This window comes from Aythya fuligula, chromosome 26 (genome assembly GCF_009819795.1).
Source record: "Aythya fuligula isolate bAytFul2 chromosome 26, bAytFul2.pri, whole genome shotgun sequence".
NCBI classification, from domain to species: domain Eukaryota; kingdom Metazoa; phylum Chordata; class Aves; order Anseriformes; family Anatidae; genus Aythya; species Aythya fuligula.
In genome coordinates, this window is record NC_045584.1 from 4,399,214 (window position 1) to 4,417,112 (window position 17,899).

General features: G+C 54.0%; 1 protein-coding gene across 2 annotated transcripts; it reads right to left on the reverse strand.

Annotated features, from left to right (window-relative positions):
- Nucleotides 1-1,972: 1,972 nt before the first annotated feature.
- FZR1 (fizzy and cell division cycle 20 related 1) lies at nucleotides 1,973-17,277 on the reverse strand. Of its 2 annotated transcripts, none has more exons than XM_032203792.1 (14): nucleotides 17,214-17,277; nucleotides 10,667-10,809; nucleotides 9,298-9,423; nucleotides 8,973-9,036; nucleotides 8,431-8,558; nucleotides 7,903-7,985; nucleotides 7,298-7,481; nucleotides 7,033-7,098; nucleotides 6,471-6,573; nucleotides 5,631-5,815; nucleotides 4,513-4,746; nucleotides 4,329-4,433; nucleotides 3,400-3,492; nucleotides 1,973-2,587 (listed from the first exon to the last, which is right to left on the reverse strand). In XM_032203792.1, exons 2-14 carry the CDS (start codon nucleotides 10,733-10,735, stop codon nucleotides 2,546-2,548), a joined length of 1,482 nt encoding a protein of 493 aa, XP_032059683.1. In that variant the 5' UTR covers nucleotides 10,736-10,809; nucleotides 17,214-17,277; the 3' UTR covers nucleotides 1,973-2,545. The 2 variants fall into 2 exon arrangements, with proteins under 2 accessions (XP_032059683.1, XP_032059684.1); XM_032203793.1 differs by having other exon boundaries at nucleotides 10,667-10,812.
- Nucleotides 17,278-17,899: the final 622 nt, after the last annotated feature.

A 17,899-nucleotide genomic window follows, 5' to 3' on the forward strand; every position in this document is an offset into this window, starting at 1 on the left:
CACAACAACGCCACAAGGTCGCAGACTCGGGGAGGACCCCTCGGCTCAGCCCGCCCGCGCAGCTCAGCACTTGCAGACCCCACACACACACACAACACAAGCACGCAGGCTCTGCTCTTTTGCCCACGGAACACCCTCAGCACGCCCCAGCCGCCGGTGTCACGCACACAGCCACGAGCACCCCTCACGCACACCAGGCAGAGCAAGAGGCGCAGGTTGTGAGCAGAGGGGCACAGCTGGAGGCAGGAGCACAGGCAGCAACGAGCAGCAGCGGTGGCCCAAGGGCTGCGTGTGCTGAGCACGCTGCCCCCTCCCCTGGGGGGGACGCTGACACCGCACAGCAACCACCAGCAGCAGCGTGGGAGCCCCCAAAAGCCCCCAGCCACAGCCCCACACTCACCCAGTGCCACCCCCAGGCACAAACCAGTGAGCCCTCCCAGCTCTGACACCTCTCCGATGCCCCCACCCCATCGCTGATTGCCTCCCAGAGGAGAACACAGCCCCAACAGCCCCGTCCCCAGGTGCAGCTGCCCCGCAGGTGACAACCCACAGACACCCGTGACATCCACGTCCTGCTGCAGGTGGCCTCGAGCCACTTGCCAGCTTAGTGACCTGACTTCAGTAACAGCTCCTCGGTGCTCTGCAGTGGGCCCTCCACACCGTGACATTGAACAGTGCCAGTGAACGTACAACAAGCAGCAGGGAAGGCAGCAGGAGGCCAGCAGACAGGTTTGAAAACCAAGCCCCACGCTCCTGCTGCGAGAACCACAATGCAGTCGTGCTGAGAAATTACACAGAAATTGCATTTTGGGGGGCAGGTGAGGCTGTCGGATGCGATGGTGGCTTTGGAGGGTTGGTGCAGGTGGGAGCCAAGCCCCTGGGTACCTGTGACGTGTGGAGGTAGCGCGAGGCGTGGGTGAGCCTGATCCGGGCACTGGCACACGTGGTGAAGGCTGCAGTGAGCAGAGCTGCACCTCTCTGCTGTACCAGCCTCCCTCTGCCTCATCTGCTCACCCCAAGGGTACTGGTGGCACTGGGGAGGGGCAGGCGTTCTCCTACCGCTACCCCTACAGTCTGGATTCGGGGAAAAGGAAAGGACGGCCTATACACTCTACAGAGAACAGGGCAAGGTCTATGTACACAGCCGGGAAAATCCAAGTGAGAACAGGAAACAGCACGCACATCCCAGGGCACGAGAGAGGGCACGAGGCAGGCAGGAGCCAGGTGCACAGCAGGAAGCATTGGCACATGTACAAGGTAAGACAGGAACAGGCTGCTGCAAGCGTAACAGCTTCTCCTTAAATTAAAAGCAACACATACACACAAGTGCTTTGCATCACATCCCACGGCACTCATCACACAGGCTCCAAACACACAAGCAGGCACTCTTCCCATACAACTTAAAAAAAAGAAAAAAACACAACAAAAAAACAGGTCCCTGGCATTGACTTGGAGATAAAAAAAAAAAAAAAAAAAAAAAAGCAACGCTTCTTCCTTGCCTTAGAAAAAGAAACCCCACTTGCCCAGACGCGGTGTTTCCCCCCTTCCAGCCAGAAGAGGCCATGCTCTCTCTGAAAAAGATCCACAGGAGTTGTTTTGTTTCTCAAGCACATCTCAACTGCTTTTGTCCTCAAGAAGACTCCAGAGCAACCAGCCGCCACAAAGGGTACTGTGGGAAGCTCCACATGCATGTTTGTTGTTTCTTTGTTTTGTTTTTAAAGCCATTGTTTTCCCTCTGTGTTAACTAAAAGAATCAGCATAAAACATGCAATAGCAATTTTAAATTTCTTTGAATGCATTCCCTCCGAGGTGGAGCCTCTTTAAAGTCTCCTCTAAAGTTCAGAGCCCCAAGATGCATGTTTGAAGGCAGCTGGTAAGCATGCCAAAAATCAAGCTGTCTTGCAAGAACGGCAAGTACCGCAGTACCTGCTTTATCTGGAAAAAAATAAGCAGTTCTCCATTTTTTTTTTTCATGTAATGGGGATCCCAGGCTCTAAACAATGCCCTTAGATATCAGAGAGGCTAACGCCTCGCCTAGAGCCTGGTCCCCACGCCCCAGTTGCATTGAACAAGCCTGGCTGGCTCCTACCTCCAAAGATGTCCATCCTAGGTTAGAGGGACCCGCAGCAGCACGTGAAGCCCCTTCCCACAGAGGCGAGGATGCTCTCGTCTCTCCTAAGAGCAGACAACACAGCAGTTGGGATGGCCTTGGTCCGGTCTCGGTGGTCCATGTAAACAGATTTTCTCCAGTACACAGAGTGAGGGTTGGAGGGTGCTGGTTCAGCATTGCTCTCGTACGCGTTCCCCTTTCTGAAGGACGAATCCATAAACCTCTGGCAGTTCCCTCCCCTCCCCAACCCCATCCCAAATACTGCCCGGCGTGGTTCACAAGCACATATTTAATTAGCATCTGTTGGGTCCATCCTCCAGTCCCACTGGCACTCCCTCCCCTTCTGGCTGATCGTTTGGGGTTCCATGCACACCAAGGTAGTGGTTTGATCCTGGTACGGCAGGCTGTGGTCTCTTGGATTGCAGTACGTGGGGTTTACCGTATCCTGGTGAAGAGGTTGAGAACGGATACAGACTCCTGCAAAGAAAAGGCAAAGCAGGTACTTCAGCACTTAAAAGCTTTGCTGCAGTGTTATTCCACGTGATTTTTGTTTTTTTAATTAAAAAACACTGATGAGGTCTTTCCAGCTCAGGGCACTGATCTGGGCTAAACATTCAAAGTTCACTGCCATAAATATTCCCATGTGTTTTTTTCCAGTTGATAAGGAGGCGTGCGGCAGGCAAGCATGCCATTCCCACAGCTCTGTGGGAAGCTGCACCCTAGAGCCAGGGTGCACCCAGCTGCCTGCAACGCCCGCTCCCCACAGCTCATTCCCTGAGCTCTCACTGCCATTCTCCACTGCCTCCGCGAGACACTCAGAAAAGCTCCCGAAGCATCTGGCACAGCCTGCTCTGGGCGATGGCACGTTGTTAGTGGCAGTACCACGATCCCATTTCCACCCCAGCCACCACTTGAAGCGCTTACGCAAGGAGCTAGAGGATAATCAAGTCCGAGGGCACGGCCAGTTGATAGCAGCACGTGAGCACGGAATAGGGGCTGGAGGTGAGCTCCCTGCAATGCTGCTGCGTTCAGCAGCTCCCTAACAGCCAGCATGACGTCCTGTCACACTGCCTTGGGTGTGCAGAGGCAACCTTTTATTGCATGTGACTGCAAACCCTTTTCTACTGCAGTCAAGTTTAACCCTTCACTGCATCCTCCCCTCAGCCTACAGGATAAGGTAACGAAGCCAGAGGCAAGGCCAAAGAACCGAGGGAACTGACTGAATCCCCCGCCGAAGGCTGAGCCCGCTGCAGGACACGGCTGCAGCCAGCTGCTCAGCTCATCCTTACCTTTGTCGAGCGAGTTTTACTGAAGACGTTCCAGAACCGCAAGGTTTCATCTCCAGCTCCGGTAACTATGGCCTCCCCGTCAGGGGACATTGCCTGAGGCAGGAGAGAGCAGCCTTTAGGATCTGTTACATTTTTGAGGTTGAAAACAAATCCTCATTGGAATGCATCAGAGGTATTCTACTCCCCTTCCTACTTGGCTGGCGGTGAGACACCAAACTACCACCTCTGCTTTCATGTGCCTCACTCAGCCTCACTAGGTGCCAACTCGAGCACTTGCATCTTACTTACGCAGCCAGAGAACACATGGGTGGAATTATCGTAAAAACGATTCCTGTGTTAAGAAATCCATGCCAGTTGTAATTGAGGCTATTCCTCCCCGGATTATAAATGTGTGCTAAGGCAGGAAGTGTGATAGAGCTGGCAAATGCCAGTCATTAGTCACTGCAGTTGGAACCTGCCCCACAAAACACTATCAGCCTATTTATCATGTTAAGAATCCACTGAAAACCCTATGTAACATTAATGAAGCAGGTAAGAAATCAAAGGGATTAGGCGCATCAGACGTTTTAATATGGAATTAGGAGGACTGAAAGCACCAAGTTCTTCCCCTGCTTGCAGTTACCAACTAAACAGTGACAAAGTCTTCGGGGAACAAGAAGACATTCTCGTGCTTCCTCAGAAGGATTTTGGCAAGCTTTGCTATTCATTAATAAAGCCTCACATTTCCATAGCAGCAAATCAAAGTATCCCTTGCAGGCAAGGAAACCAGATACAGAGCTTTTTTCTTTGCTTGCAGGGCAGCATTCACATCTCCACCACGAGGAGAGGCTGCTCACAGCGCCACTGGCGCCGCAGCTTCAGGTCTCATCCCAGCACACGCGCAGACAGTTAAGTAGGCAGAAGGTTTCAGAGACAAGGCCGGTGCTTACCAGATATAAGACTCTGTACGAGTGCCCTGTTAGCTTTGCTACTTGAGTTAATGAGGGGTATTTCCAGACGAGGATCTGGTTCTGCGAGTATCCATGGGTACTCACCTGAAAGTGGAGAGGGAAATGAGTTATGCTCCTGAAAGCAAGAGAGCTCAGCAGCAGCACTGCACAGGGAGGAACTTACAAGCTCGTTGGCGTGCTTTGACCAGGCCAGGTTGCACACCTGTGACCCGGTGTCAATGCACTGCAGGGGCTGCCCCGTGAGCGTGTTCCAGAAGCGGATGCAGCGGTCGGCTGTCCCGCCGCCAGAGGCGAGGAGGCCGTGCTGGTGCGGAGACCAGGCGATGGCTTTTACTGCTGCGAGATGCTCTGTGTATTGTTGGACAGGACTCAGGCTGGAGTGATTCCAGACAAGGAGCTGGCAGAGAGGAAAGACGTGATCGAACTTGCACTGCAGTCACGTGTCCGCAACACCCACAAACCACGATGTCGCACTGGGATTGACGAGGGTGGTTGGGCAACGCGATGATTTCCCACAGCTCTGCCCAAGCACATGTGGCTCAGCTATTTCAGCCCTGCAGCCTGTCCCACCCTGCCACCACGCTCAGCTGAGGAGCCACTTCACCACTGGGTCACAAGGAAGTCCTTCAGTTACGCTTGTAAAGCCAGCAACACGGTGTCACCGAATGCCAGCTCAAAGCCCCCTTTTGTCTTTGTGGCTGTATTAGCCCAGCACACGTCAGGAAGCACGTGCAAGCTCATTACAAGATATTCTGAGGAAGAACTTTGTTCAACCGTGCTGTCACACATACACTGGGCAAATTCACTACCTAGCAACCCGCTCCAAAGGGCTCTGAACACTTTCTTCGGAACAGATGCTTCTTCCATATGGTGTTCAGTGAACTACAAGTCTGTGCTATAGGTATTAAAACTTATATAGCTTCTAAACTCGGTTTCCTTCCACATACATAAACATTATTGCAACAAACTTGAGACTACACGCTACCTAAACCAAGCCAGGAAGTACAGCTTTGCAGTAGCTTTATTGAACTCAAAACCCTGAGTCAAGCTATAGATTTAATTAGCCAAATAGAGAAGCAAAATCAAATTTGCCTCTTTAATTTTATTACAGAGAGGAGACTGAGTAGAAGCTTAGCATGATTTATCGTTGGGCACAGTCCAACAACTGAAACAAAAGCCCCTTCACAGAGCAGATGAATATCCTCGGAGAAAGGGGACCTGACATTCCCTGCGAAGATCTAGAGATGCCGAGCCCCATGGGACCAGCTGTAAGTACTGTACCTTGTTATCATTTCCCCCAGAGGCCAGGAGCTGGTGGTCCGTAGACCATTTGAGCCCACAGACCTCCTGCCTGTGGCCCTGGAGCCGCCGCTCTGACTGCAGGGGCGGGGTGCGGATGTCCCTCTGAAGGATCATTCTGTCTCGGCTCCCAGAGGACAGCTGGTCCGCGTTCCACGCCAAGGCACCTGTAACACGGGCAGAGAGCAACAGCCTAAGGGCACGTTTTGGGAGCCTTGCAGGAGCGTGCAGGCAGCACACAGCCACCAGAACTGCAGGAGGTTTACAAAAAAATCAGTGCTCTTTTATATACCCTGCCTAGAGTCTTAAAATGGCATACGAAGATATCTTCAGTAAGCTTGCTGCAGGCAAATCTATCACTAACCCCATTTCACTCAGCAGTGAAGCACAGAAACAGAACTCAAAAGCTATCTTGACTCCCCAAATCTCACCTCAGAATTCAGATTCACAACAGCTCTGACCAAAAATCTACCAAAAAAAGAAAAAAAACTGAAGAACAGTCCCTGAAGCATAAGGGAACTGGAAATTTCAGTGTAAAGCTGCCTGCAGGGCTGAAACCGGAAGCCAGTGGCAGTGAGAAAGTGTTGTAACCAAACCTAAAATGCCTCAGCAGACATGGAGGAAACACCTGCTGCAGTAGTCACTCAAACACCACCACACCCAAGATCAGAACACCACAATTACTCGGTGGCAATGCTTTAAAGGCAGCTCAGGACACAGCAGGGCATAAATATCAGTTCTGGTACTGTTTGAGTTCAAGGAGAAAAGTTTAAAAAAAAAAAAAAGCAAGAAACAAAATATGTGAAAACTCCACCTCCTTACCAACTCTGGCCGTGTGCCCCTCTAGCATGGAGAGCTTTTTTCCTGCAGCTGCATCCCAGATCTGTACAAAGCCTTTGTGCGTGCCAACGGCTACCAAGTTCCCCTAGACAAACAGAAAACCATGATCAGTAAAGCCAGTAAGTACAGAGAGAAATAAAACAAAAAGCTAGATGCTGAAAAGACTCCAGATAAATCCCACAAGATGGAAAGCATCCAGAGTTCATCCATCTTGCATCTTTTCCCTACCGAAGAAAGGAGCCAAGCAGCCTGGCTGAAACATACTTAGAACCAGGTCACTTCTCCAGCTCTTGACAATAAAACTTTTTTTTTTTCCCCCCTCCCATACCTCTTAGCAAGTGTCTCCAGAGTGTCAAGATACAAGAGGTTACTCTCTATCCCCTCTCATTTAGCAGAGACACATTTGATGAACAGCACACAGGAGGGAGTTTGGGAGAATACAGAAAACTAATCCATGATTTTAGAGCTTGCAATGAAGGGCAATAAAGCTACAGTGATAGCATTTGAACTGCATTTCACTTGTCGCTGTCAGTGTTATACTGACCCGTTCTGACCAGCCCACAGACGTTACAGAATCTCCTTCCACAGACAGATCGCACAGTCGGGTTACCTTGGGAATAAGACAATGAAAAATACTTGTTATTGTCATGCTGCATTAGCTACCTCCAGAGCTAACTCCTGGTTTGGGACAGAGCATTACAAGCATTGAATCCCTCCCACAGCATGTTGCATAGCTCTGAAAGGTGCTGCAGCTGGAAAACAGCCACAGCAGCAGGTACATCACTCTCCAGACACTGGTCACCATTTACCTGGCTCGTACAAGCACTCCACAGGTAAACACATGTGCCAAGGCCAACGCTGAGGACGTTGAGAGAAGACCAGTCCACCAGGTTCAGGTAGAAGTCATCCTGCAGTTCTGGGGCATCCAGCACTTTGAAAGGAATCTTTGAGATTTTCCGAGTTGGTTTTCGGGGTGATCGTAGCAGCTTCTGACTGTTTACAACAAGAGACACAGAAACAACTACAGAGTATCACACAGCACAGCAGATGGCATAGACAGATGCAGCCAGTCCTAAGAGCATACCTGCATTACTATAGAGATACACAAAGAGGCAGCAAAATGCTTTCCAGCACATTAGAGGGAATTAGTCTCTGGTTCTATAAAGGAGCTGGGGAGCAAAACGACAAGCTGACTGCTGAGGGCTGGTCAGGACACATTCGGTATTAAGCAGTTTGGCTGTACTCAGGAATCCTTAGGGAACCTACTTATTACCTTCTCGGACTTCCCAAACCAATTCATGTGGCAATTTTGGTTGCCTTAAAGAGACACCCTGGGGAACACCACTGAAACACCCCCACTGAAACCTGTTTCAACACTCCCCTATGGTAGAAGTCTGTGGAGAAGCAGTATTACCTTTTGTTGCTGACAGGAGACAAGGAATATGGTGAGACCTCGTTACCATCATCTGGACTGGAACGTTTTGTGCTGAGTGAATACTGCAGAAAGAAAACACACCCAGTAAGAACACCACCATGCCCAAGATCCATGTAGATCACTCATACAGGCTCCAGTGCCCAGCTAGCTCCAACATCCACTGTCAGTTTTCCAGCCTTTTCAGTTCCTCTCTTTTCCAGGTGTTCCAGGACCATACAAAAACTTCCACTGATGACCAAAATCTCGATTTGGTCATTTACTCAGTCTTAAGAGTGTCCAAGAAAGCTTTGTTCCCACCCAGCTTCCTTTCCAATACAGAAATAGGAAGCACGTAGCTTGCTACAGATACTTACGTTCTCTTTATAGGCCACCAAGTTTTCTCCTCAACTTACATCAGTAAAGTCTTAACACTACTCTCTCGCATGAGCAACTCGACAGAACCACGTGCTTTGCTCCCACAACATGAGACACACAAACTCCCTTTGTTTTAAATGCAAACCAACTTACAGTGAAGAGGGACTTCTTCTCTGGAGTGGACGGCTGCAACCTCCTGTCTTCTGTCTGCGGGTCCTGCACTTTCTCGATCCCTGCTCCTAGGAGTTCATTCTTCAGCAGGGCGGAGTAAGCAAGGCCATCTGTGAACCCAAACCAGTGCTTAGGCAGGGAATTCTGAAGCCACAAGCACCTCTGCAGGGACCAACTGGGTCACAGCCGCCTGACTTCTACACTCACAGGGCCTCTTCATAAGCCTGGGACTCCAGCTCAGAATTTAGATTAGCAGCAAGCTTCCCCTCCTTCCACTCCATCAGGAAATTACTTCCATGACTCAATAAATCAAGAGACACAAACAGGCCCTTGCTTCCCAGATGCTCATCAGCAGCCCATTGAGGTGACCAGGTGTTCACTCTTGTGACACGTGCACAGAACACCAGCGTGGCTTTTTGCTTAAGATAAGTGAACACTGGCACTTTTGTGCTTAATTCCAAACTCGGCATCAATTTGGAATAAAAGCCGTAGCCAGGCTACAAGCAGCAGAAAGATGGTCTCACCTTTGCCATTGTCTGATGTAGCATCCTTTGCTTTTCTGTTTTGACTTGGTGATTTTTCATTTTCCTGAAAGGGGAAAAAAAAAAAAAAAAAAAACAAACACCATCACCATACAGAACCATCACAGGGTATGTAAAATAGCAAACAAAGAAGTCTGCAAACAGGCTGCACCTGTGGGCCAGGAGGTACACATTCAAAGGAACTCTTTAAGGGCAGCAGCAGACCATGGCTCAGAAGATAAGCACAGCAATTCTGCCAGCCAAAATGAAACGGGCCATTTCCTCACTTCAAAGGCTTTGAGCTGCAGGAGAAGGGAGCAAAACTCACATTTATTCTGTGGAAGTTGATGCTCCAGTTGGCCCCAGCTCTTGAGGGAATGAATCTGTCTCCGTGCTTACTCGGAGAAGACATCGGAGAATTGGAAGGCGTCAGGGTTCTTCTCATCTCTGCTACCTGGATTAAAGATTTAGACACATACAAGAACAAGTGTTGATCCCAGCAGGGGGTCTGACAAACATCAAAGAGGTCTTGTCAAAGCTAAATATGCCAAAATAGAAGAGCAAAACATCGGTTTATCCCCTTAACAGAATGAGTACACACACCCACTCCAGCTGTCACAGGAACATCTGTCAAGAGAAGCAATTAAGCCGCATCTTTCTCACTGCCCCTTTTCAGGCTGATGCTGTCAAGGCAAACGCAGGGAAGGTGAGCGCGGGGCAGAAAGCTGGCTGGGTGTGCTGCACATTCCTCAAGCGTGACCACATTCTTGTTCATACAGCAACATGTAGGGGAGAGGACCCCAGCTCAGAGGAGGGCTAGTTTCTCCAGCCTGTCAAGCTCCCTCTGAACACAGGAAATTCCTCTGTCCCAGGTATTTTAACAACTCCCCCACTACGGCATCACCCAGGAACTCAGGGATCACGCACCGCCTCCCTCTGCTCCCCAGTGAAGGTGCTCAGTAGCACTCAGCCCAGAGGTTGGTCACTAGCCAGGTTGACTCCTGACTCCTGACAATAATTCTGAGCCCTGCTAGATCACCTCCCCTCCTGCAGACCACCCACCTTCAATTCTGCTCGGGGAGTATCACAGGAGACTGTGTCAAAAGCCTTGCTGAAGTCAGCGCAGACGGCGTGTGCTCCCCCTCCTCCCATCCATCACGGTAAATCGTGCCTTCAGAGAAGGCTCGCAGGTTGGTCAGGCATGATTTGCCCTCGGTAAGTTTGTGCTGACTGCTTACAAACACATTTGGGTCCCTCATGTCTGGAAATGGTTTCCAGAAGGATTTGCTCCATAGCTTTCTCAGGGACAGAAATGCACTACCGCCTCCCCTGCTCTTGAACTTCTTCTCTAGCTCTTCAGCCTCCAGTCCTAGTGCTCTTTTGTTTGTTAGTCCTCAACCTTTTTACACTCTGCATGGGATTCCTGAGATTATTTAGTAAAAGGCATCACTGCACTACATAAACATACCTTAACTCACTTGTGCAACCTGAACTGAGCTTATCTACGTGGAAACACTGTGAGAGTGGGGTTATTTGGTTACTCCTAGAACAGCTCAGGAGCTCTCATCTGGTCACAGCCCCACAAAGGACACAGGTTCCCACATCTTCCAAAGCTCAGCTGAAAACAGTCACAGGCAATGCAAACGAGCACTTCACTTTCAGGCTCGGATCCCTTGGTGCAGACCATCCCTACTTACACAAGGCATCGTGTTTTCATTCTGGATGTTGATTTGGCGTAGGAGACGTCTCTCATAATCCTGGTCCATGGTGGAACGGATGGGGGTTGGGGAGTTCAGCAGCCTCAGGAATTTATGTTCATGAAGCCCAATCAGTAATTAGTCTGCTGCAACAGATGGGGGGGGGGGGAGAACACCACCAAAATATTACACCTCTTCACATAGAAACAGCCTCCAGCATCCCTCAAGACTCTTCTTTAAACCAGAGACCACTTTCCCCCTCCACGGCAGCGTTATCAACCTGGTGTGATAACACCCAGCGCAAGGTTGCTGATGGAAGTGTTTTCCCGTACTGCTGCCCTTGGGTGCTAATTCACACGAGCAGGCAGTCAGCATTTCGCAGCTGATAGGAGCAAAGCCTGCAACAGCCCGAGCGCAGGCTGCGACCTCAGGCTCACCAACTGCAGCACAGCTCTGCGAGCCCCAGGTACGCGGGGATGGGATGCCCACAGCCCAGAGGCACGCAGCTCTGTGCCAGCGTGGGTATTTCACCCACGGCACACACACGGCAGCTTTTTAGTGCCCTGAGCTGCAGGAACACGGGCAGCTCTGGACTGGGGAGCCCCCTGAGGAAGCGTTCTGCCTCTGACACCCGTGCTGCCCCAAATCTGCCTCTGTGCTAGCATAAAGCCAGCCCAGCTGCACGGTGAGGCTGTGCTGCAACCCACGTGTCACTCAAGTGCCCGTTTTATGAGAGGGCTGCTTCATTACGCAGGACTGGGTAAGTTACAGCACGCATCAATAAAGGATAACGAACCTTTCCAACATTTCCAGGAGGGTGCGGAGCTGCAGCCCTCCCCCGAGCAGCCCTGCCTGCGCCCAGCCTCCCCAGCAGCCGTGCCAGGCTCCTCTCCCAGCCCAAGATAAACACCTCCAGAGGGAGAGGTGGAACCAACGCACGCCACGCAGAACCCTGCAACGCGGAGGCACCTGGAAGCTCTGCAGAAGGTGAAGGGATTTTCAGTGACTGCTGCTGTATAAACATTCCCTGCGGCTGGCTGGAGGCCCAGCTCCACGAACGGTGCTGCCTCGAGACACGGATTTGGGAGCAGGAGGGCTGGGCAGAGCGGGGCCCTGCTCCCTGCCCCCAGGAGCAGATGCTCACCGAGCACCGTGGGTGCCCGCCAGGTGAGGACAGCAGCAGCGTGGTGAGACGTGGCCGGGAGTGACAGCGTGCTGCAAACCAACGGGGAAGCACGAGGACAGTGCTCGGACTCTGGACTAGCGGCCTCCCAGCCAGCACAGCCACTGCCCGGCCACCCAGGAGCTTTGGTAGTGCTGGAGCTTGGACTCCTCACAGCCACCCGAACGCCGCCGTGTTCCTGGCCATTGAGCATGGCGGCACTGCCACAGGAGCAGCCCCGAAATAGCGGCTGCCAAGCTGCTTCCGACTACACCTGCTTACCTCTGCCACCTCCTCCCCCGGGCTCTCTCCTTTTTTAACGTAACACATTCCTCACATATGTTCCCTCAGAGAACGCCACCGGATTTAGCAGTCAGCAGCTCCCACCAAACACAGCGGAGAGGCAGAGATGGCATTACTGCGAGTGAGCACCTGAAGTTTTATTATTAAACCCTTTCTCAATAATATCAAAAAGAAATCTCAGCGCATCCCCCGTCAAACACTTCCTCCTGTTTTTTAGTTTCCTTACCACCACCTTTCCTACTCAATCTCCCAAACCTTTCTTCGAGGCCAGCAGGACCTCTCAAACCCGGCGTTCCCACAAGATGTATTTTTTACACCATGAGTAAGAAAAACCAGCTCGCAGAACCCACACGGGGTGCGTGATCAGACGGGGACACCGCACATCTGAAGCATCTTCCCAGAAGGGCTCCGCGCAGCGCTCGTGAGAGATGCAGACCTGCAGGAACACGACGTTTTGAGCTCTGCACAGCCAACACGTTCACTTTTGGAGCTTTCCACTCGGGTTCCAGACCAGACAAATTTAGACCACGGCTCCTAGTCAGAAACACAGCACGTGCAGAACGAGCACAGGGCTGCACAGGCAGGGCACAGCGGCACCGAGTGGCCCCACGCCACCCTTGGGGTGCGGTGACAAAGCCCACGTAACGCACGCTGCACGTGAACTGCCAGACTGCATCTCCTCCCCTTCGCCCTCTCTAAATCTGGGATTTAGATAAATTTTGGATTCCATTCCTGCATTTGAAAGTTCTGCCTTTGGTGGTGTCAGAGCCTCTCACCAACACCAGCAGCTCGTGTTTTAGGAGCAGCACAACGCCCCTGTACCAGCACAGCCGGGGGTGACCCAGCTCCCCACTCAGGTGAGCCCCAGAGCCCACGTCGGTCACCTCGACCTCAGCGGCCGCTGGAAGGCCCCAGCAGGCACAGGCCGTGTCCACACGGAGCAACAGCTCTGCAGAAACGCCTGCGCTCGCTGCCAGCCCTGGCGCTCTGCGTGCCGGCTCATTAGAAACAGATCCGTACCGAGGGAAAGAACACGCAGGCTGGGTCAACACCAAGAACAGGGCGCACTTGTTCAGCGCCATGGCTTCACCCAGCAGCATTGTTCTGAGCAACATTAACCGGGATACAACCCAGCCAGCTCACGGGTAAGGTGGAAGGAGCGTGGAGAAAAGACTAGAATTTGGTCAGGAAACCCAAATCCTTCTTGAAAACAGCCCCCACCTGCCTTCTCCAGGCTTGAACTGGTAACAAAGCAGGATCCCAACCTGAGTACAGAGCACCTGGTTCCTCAGGATTTTGTATTTCTGACAGAAAGAAGCCTGCAGGCACATCCCCCAGTTCTCAGGCACAGCCTTTCTCACGGCTTTAAGTGAAATTGCAGAGCCTCCCGCGGGCAGATTTAGTTACCGAGAGCCTGCCCAGGCCCGGCGATGCTGCCTCCTCTCTGGGCCAGCATTTAATGGCACCAGCGTGAAGGGAAAAATACTTCGTTATTCCAGTGATGAATATTTAAAAGCTCTCGGGAAGCCCCCAGAATTTACCAAGGGGACGCAGTAAGCGAGCGCATCGGCCTCTAAGTCACGAACAGCGGGGCTGGAAATCAAAGCCAGATGTCCTGCTTCCCCGCAGCCAGCGCTCGCTCTTCCCGAGATTTCTCCCAGCCCATCACCAGGCAACACCCGCAGAGCTGTGACTTGGCGCCGGCCTCGGCTGCCAACGAACGTGGGACTCGTCTGGCACGGGGAGACGGGCACCTCCGCCGTGCCACACGCTCAGCTGGGTGGGTGAAACCTCCCAAAACGCCCCAAAACGGGGTGCTCGGGCTGCGCCAGGCAGCTCCGCCATGCAGGCTGGAGGAGTGTTTGAGCTGTTGGGGGTTTTTAGTTCCCAGAGCACTGCACATGCTAAGGGCAGAGGTTTTTGCTGATGGTCAGGCCCGCTGGAAGGCAGGCAGGGTGCTGGAGCTGCCCTCACAGCCCCAGAGCTGGTGCCAGCAGCAGGCTGAAGCAGAGCTCCTCCACGCTCAACCCGGAGCAGCACCAGCACGTTTTGTGCACACCGTGCCGAACAAACGCTTTGAAATAACGAGCTTCCATTTAAAAGCAGCAGTGACACAAAAAAAACAGAGCCTTGTGCAGGGTTCACCAACGTCTCCTCACTGGTAAAGCCCCGATGGGGCTTCTGCAAGAGCCTCACGTCACGGAGCGCGTCCTGGTGGCTGCTCCTCACTGAGGTCCTGCAGAAATCGCCTTGGTTCTGCCTTCCCCCAGCCTGCACAAGGCAAAGCGCCCTGCAGGCCACCACCTCCTGTCCCTGGGGTGACAAACGCCTTCAGACACCCACAGCCACCAGCTCCAGAGGGGCTGGCTGGCAGCAGGCACAGACTGAACTTGAGCTGGATTGGAAAGGAAGCGCCCCAAAGCTGCGGCCACAGCGCTGCTTTCACCTCCTACCTGCACGCAGCCTCCCAGCCAGCTCAAGGCGCTGCTGCCAGCACACACCGAGCCTCACAGAGGAGCAGCAGGTGCTGCTTGTGCCGTCTTTCCCCACCAGTGTCACCAGACAGCGTCCCTTCCCCACACTGGGGGTGACAAATGTCTGACATTCTGCGACTCGCTGCACCTCCACCTGCACTCAGACAAGCTCCAGGACTCCCCACAGCCCCCCCGAGGCAGCTTTGGAGCTGAGTTAAGGCTGTGCCTACTTCCCAAAGCACCCCAGAGCCCGAATGGGTGACAGAGGACCCCTGAGCAGCACAGTGCTGTGTACCCATGCTCCCTGGAGCCACTCGGGACACGAATCCACAGGCAGCCTGCTCACCTCATCCTCAGCTCGCGCCCAGAGCTCTGGCCAGGACACGGACAGCCAAGTGCCAGCAGAAGCACAGCGCTGTAACGCCTTCAGGGAAACAGCAAAAACGCATTTGGGAGAGCCCTTGCTAAAAATAAAGCCCCCCAGGCAGTAACCCTTCTCTGTGCACCATTACAAGTCAGAGACTTCCCCCCAGAAAAGCCAGGCACAAGACTCTGGCTGAGGGAATGCTGCTCCTGTGCCTCTTCTACGTGAATGATGCTCAGATCTCTCCATCACTTCCAGGCCAGATGTTTTTTTTCCTCCTCTACACCTGGAAGGGAACCTGCCGGAGCAGATCCTGCCACGAGGTGCCCGGAGCACAGGAACGTTTCCCACTGCTCCCTCCCGGCTCAGCCCCATGAGCTTTGGGGTTGCTCCTTTTCCTGGATGGTGCTTCTCATTCCACACACACCTCCCTGCAGATTCCAGGAGCCTGCTAGGAGCACAGGGTTTATCTGAGCAGACCTGACAATCACGCGCGTGGCAGGGGATCGCAGAAGAGCATCAGCATTAGAAGCCTTTTCGTTGCCTGCAGGTAGCGATTATTTCTCCTTTGCCCCGTGCTGCTTCAGAAGCAAACAACCACGCGTGCTGCAGGAGCCTGAGGAGAGCACGAAGTCTCCGGTGGTGTGGGAAGCCACGGGCAAGGCAGAGCAGGGAGGGGGCAGCACCCCTGGAGCTGACACACGGCCAGGACACACACACACGTTTTCCACATCACCTCCATGCTGCAGCTGCTCTGGAGCCGAGAGCAGAGCCACCAGCAGGCAGCCGGTCCCTGCCCCAAGGACACTGTCCCCGTGTCACCAGGCTGCTGCCAGCCAGCAGGACGGAGGTTCTGCTTTTGGCCAGCACGTGATGGCGCTCCTGTTGGTGAGCGCCCCAAAGACACCCACCCTGCTGCTTGTTTATTATGAATAATGAGAGCCACGGAGCGGGCAGGGACACACCAGGTGAAGCACGTGGGGGTTTGGGATAAGGAAGGGGTCTTAAGGGCAGAGCGTGCCCATGCCAAGCGTTCAGACTCAAGAGAAGCCCAAGAGGAAGGCTGCTGGGTGCACTTCCTAGCGTTTTACCAACACTTCGTTTTTTTTTTCCAAAGTATTTCACACACCTGTGCACCTGCCTTGTGTGCAGCAAATTTGGAGAGGCAGAGGAGAACCAAAAGCACCTTAACCACAAAGGCCGGCCATCGCCTCCTCCAGGCCCTGCAGCTCCCCGGGTGGTTTTGGAGCAGGGCAGCATCCCACAGACACCGAGGGTGCCGGCTTTAACACTTGGTTTCATTTCAGAATGGAAACAAAACCTGGCAGAGCACATCTGCCTGCTTATCTCGAGTCTCACAACAAAGCCCAGGCAGCTGCTGAGGGCACCAGCTCGAGGTAAAAGGTCTGCCCTGCCGACAGCCTTATCGGGAGGCAGCGCTTTAAAAGCCAGGATTAAAAATTCACCAGCAGCCCCGTCCGCAGAGCTGCACTGAAGGCCGGCGAGTCAGACCCTGCCCCAGCTCAGCACTGAAACTACTGAAGACGCAGCAGTGCCCCCGGTCAGTTCCCCAAACAAGAGCTGTGAGATTTAGAGGACGCAGCACTTTCAGTAAACAGCCCCCAAAAATTCTGCTTCTGCTTAAAATAACAATAACAGCGATACAGAAAGCAGGCTGCACTGCGAGGTGTTGCTGCCAGCCGGGGAACTGCTCTGCCAGGAGCCTCAGGCCCCCAGCGTGAAGCACAGCAGTGCGGTGAGCCTCGGCAGCTCACAGAACCAGCACCGCGCCTCCAGGAGAGCCAAAACCGAGCAAAATTCACCCAAAAGGTGAAAGCACCCGGGTAAAGCCCATGACAGCTGACGGGTGACCCCACCACGACCCCCGCCCCCCCCCCTCCACCCCCCGCCACACGCCCGGTGCGGAGCCCTCAGCCCCCAGCCCTGCCCGGTACCGACAGCAGCCCCCGAGCGGCACCGGGCTGATCCCGAGCCCCGACAGCCGCCGGGAGCTCGGCAGCACGAACCCAGCGGCTGCTGGGGGGGGCTCGGGGCTCCCCCCCCACCCCGGGCCCACCCCGGGCCCGCGTCAGGCCCCAGCAGCGGGGCCGCTCCCGGCCGGGGCCTGCCCCGGGCCCCCCGCCCGGCAACCCCTGGGGGGGCTCCCCCACCCCCTTCACCCCCCCGCCCGCCCCCCCGGCCCCTCTCCCGCCGCCCCGTGCCCCCCCCCCGGCCCCTGCCCACCTCGCTGCCCGCCCGGCCCCGCTCCGCCTCCTCCCGTCACGGCGCCGGCCCCAGCGCTGCCCAATATGGCGGCGGCCCGGCAGGAAGCCCCGCCCCCCCCCCACCGCCCCGCGCGCGGCACCTCGGGAGCGCCCCGCCCGCCCGTTCGAATCTACACAGGAAGCGGCGCCGCGCGCTGCCATGGCAACCGCCAGGGGAGGCCCCGCCCGGACCCGGCTCGGCGGGGAACCAGAGCCGCGCACATTCGTTCCGGCCCCTTCCCTTCCCTTCCCTTCCCTTCCCTTCCCTTCCCTTCCCTTCCCTTCCCTTCCCTTCCCTTCCCTTCCCTTCCCTTCCCTTCCCTTCCCTTCCCTTCCCTTCCCTTCCCTTCCCTTCCCTTCCCTTCCCTTCCCTTCCCTTCCCTTCCCTTCCCTTCCCTTCCCCTCAGAAATATTTCAGGCACACCACTGTAACCAAGTGTGCACCAATTATACACCAACCGTACCCCAATATGTACCATCATACCCAGCTGTACACCAACTGCTCACCAACATTTCACACACACACACACCCCATCGTACCCAGGTGTACACCAGTTGTACACCACCTGTACCCCAATATATCCACGTACACCATTGTACCCAGCTGTACACCAACAACCACCGACATTTCTCACACACACACTGTACCCAGGTATACACCAGCTG

Coding starts and splice junctions, on each gene's coding strand:
- FZR1 (XM_032203792.1), bottom strand. CDS start 10,735: ATGGACCAGGATTATGAGAGACGTCTCCTACGCCAAATCAACATCCAG. Junction 9,037..9,297: donor TCAACTTCCACAGAATAAAT/GTGAGTTTTGCT, acceptor TTCCCCTTTCAG/GAAAATGAAAAATCACCAAG. Junction 5,816..6,470: donor GGGGCACACGGCCAGAGTTG/GTAAGGAGGTGG, acceptor CCCGTGTTACAG/GTGCCTTGGCGTGGAACGCG.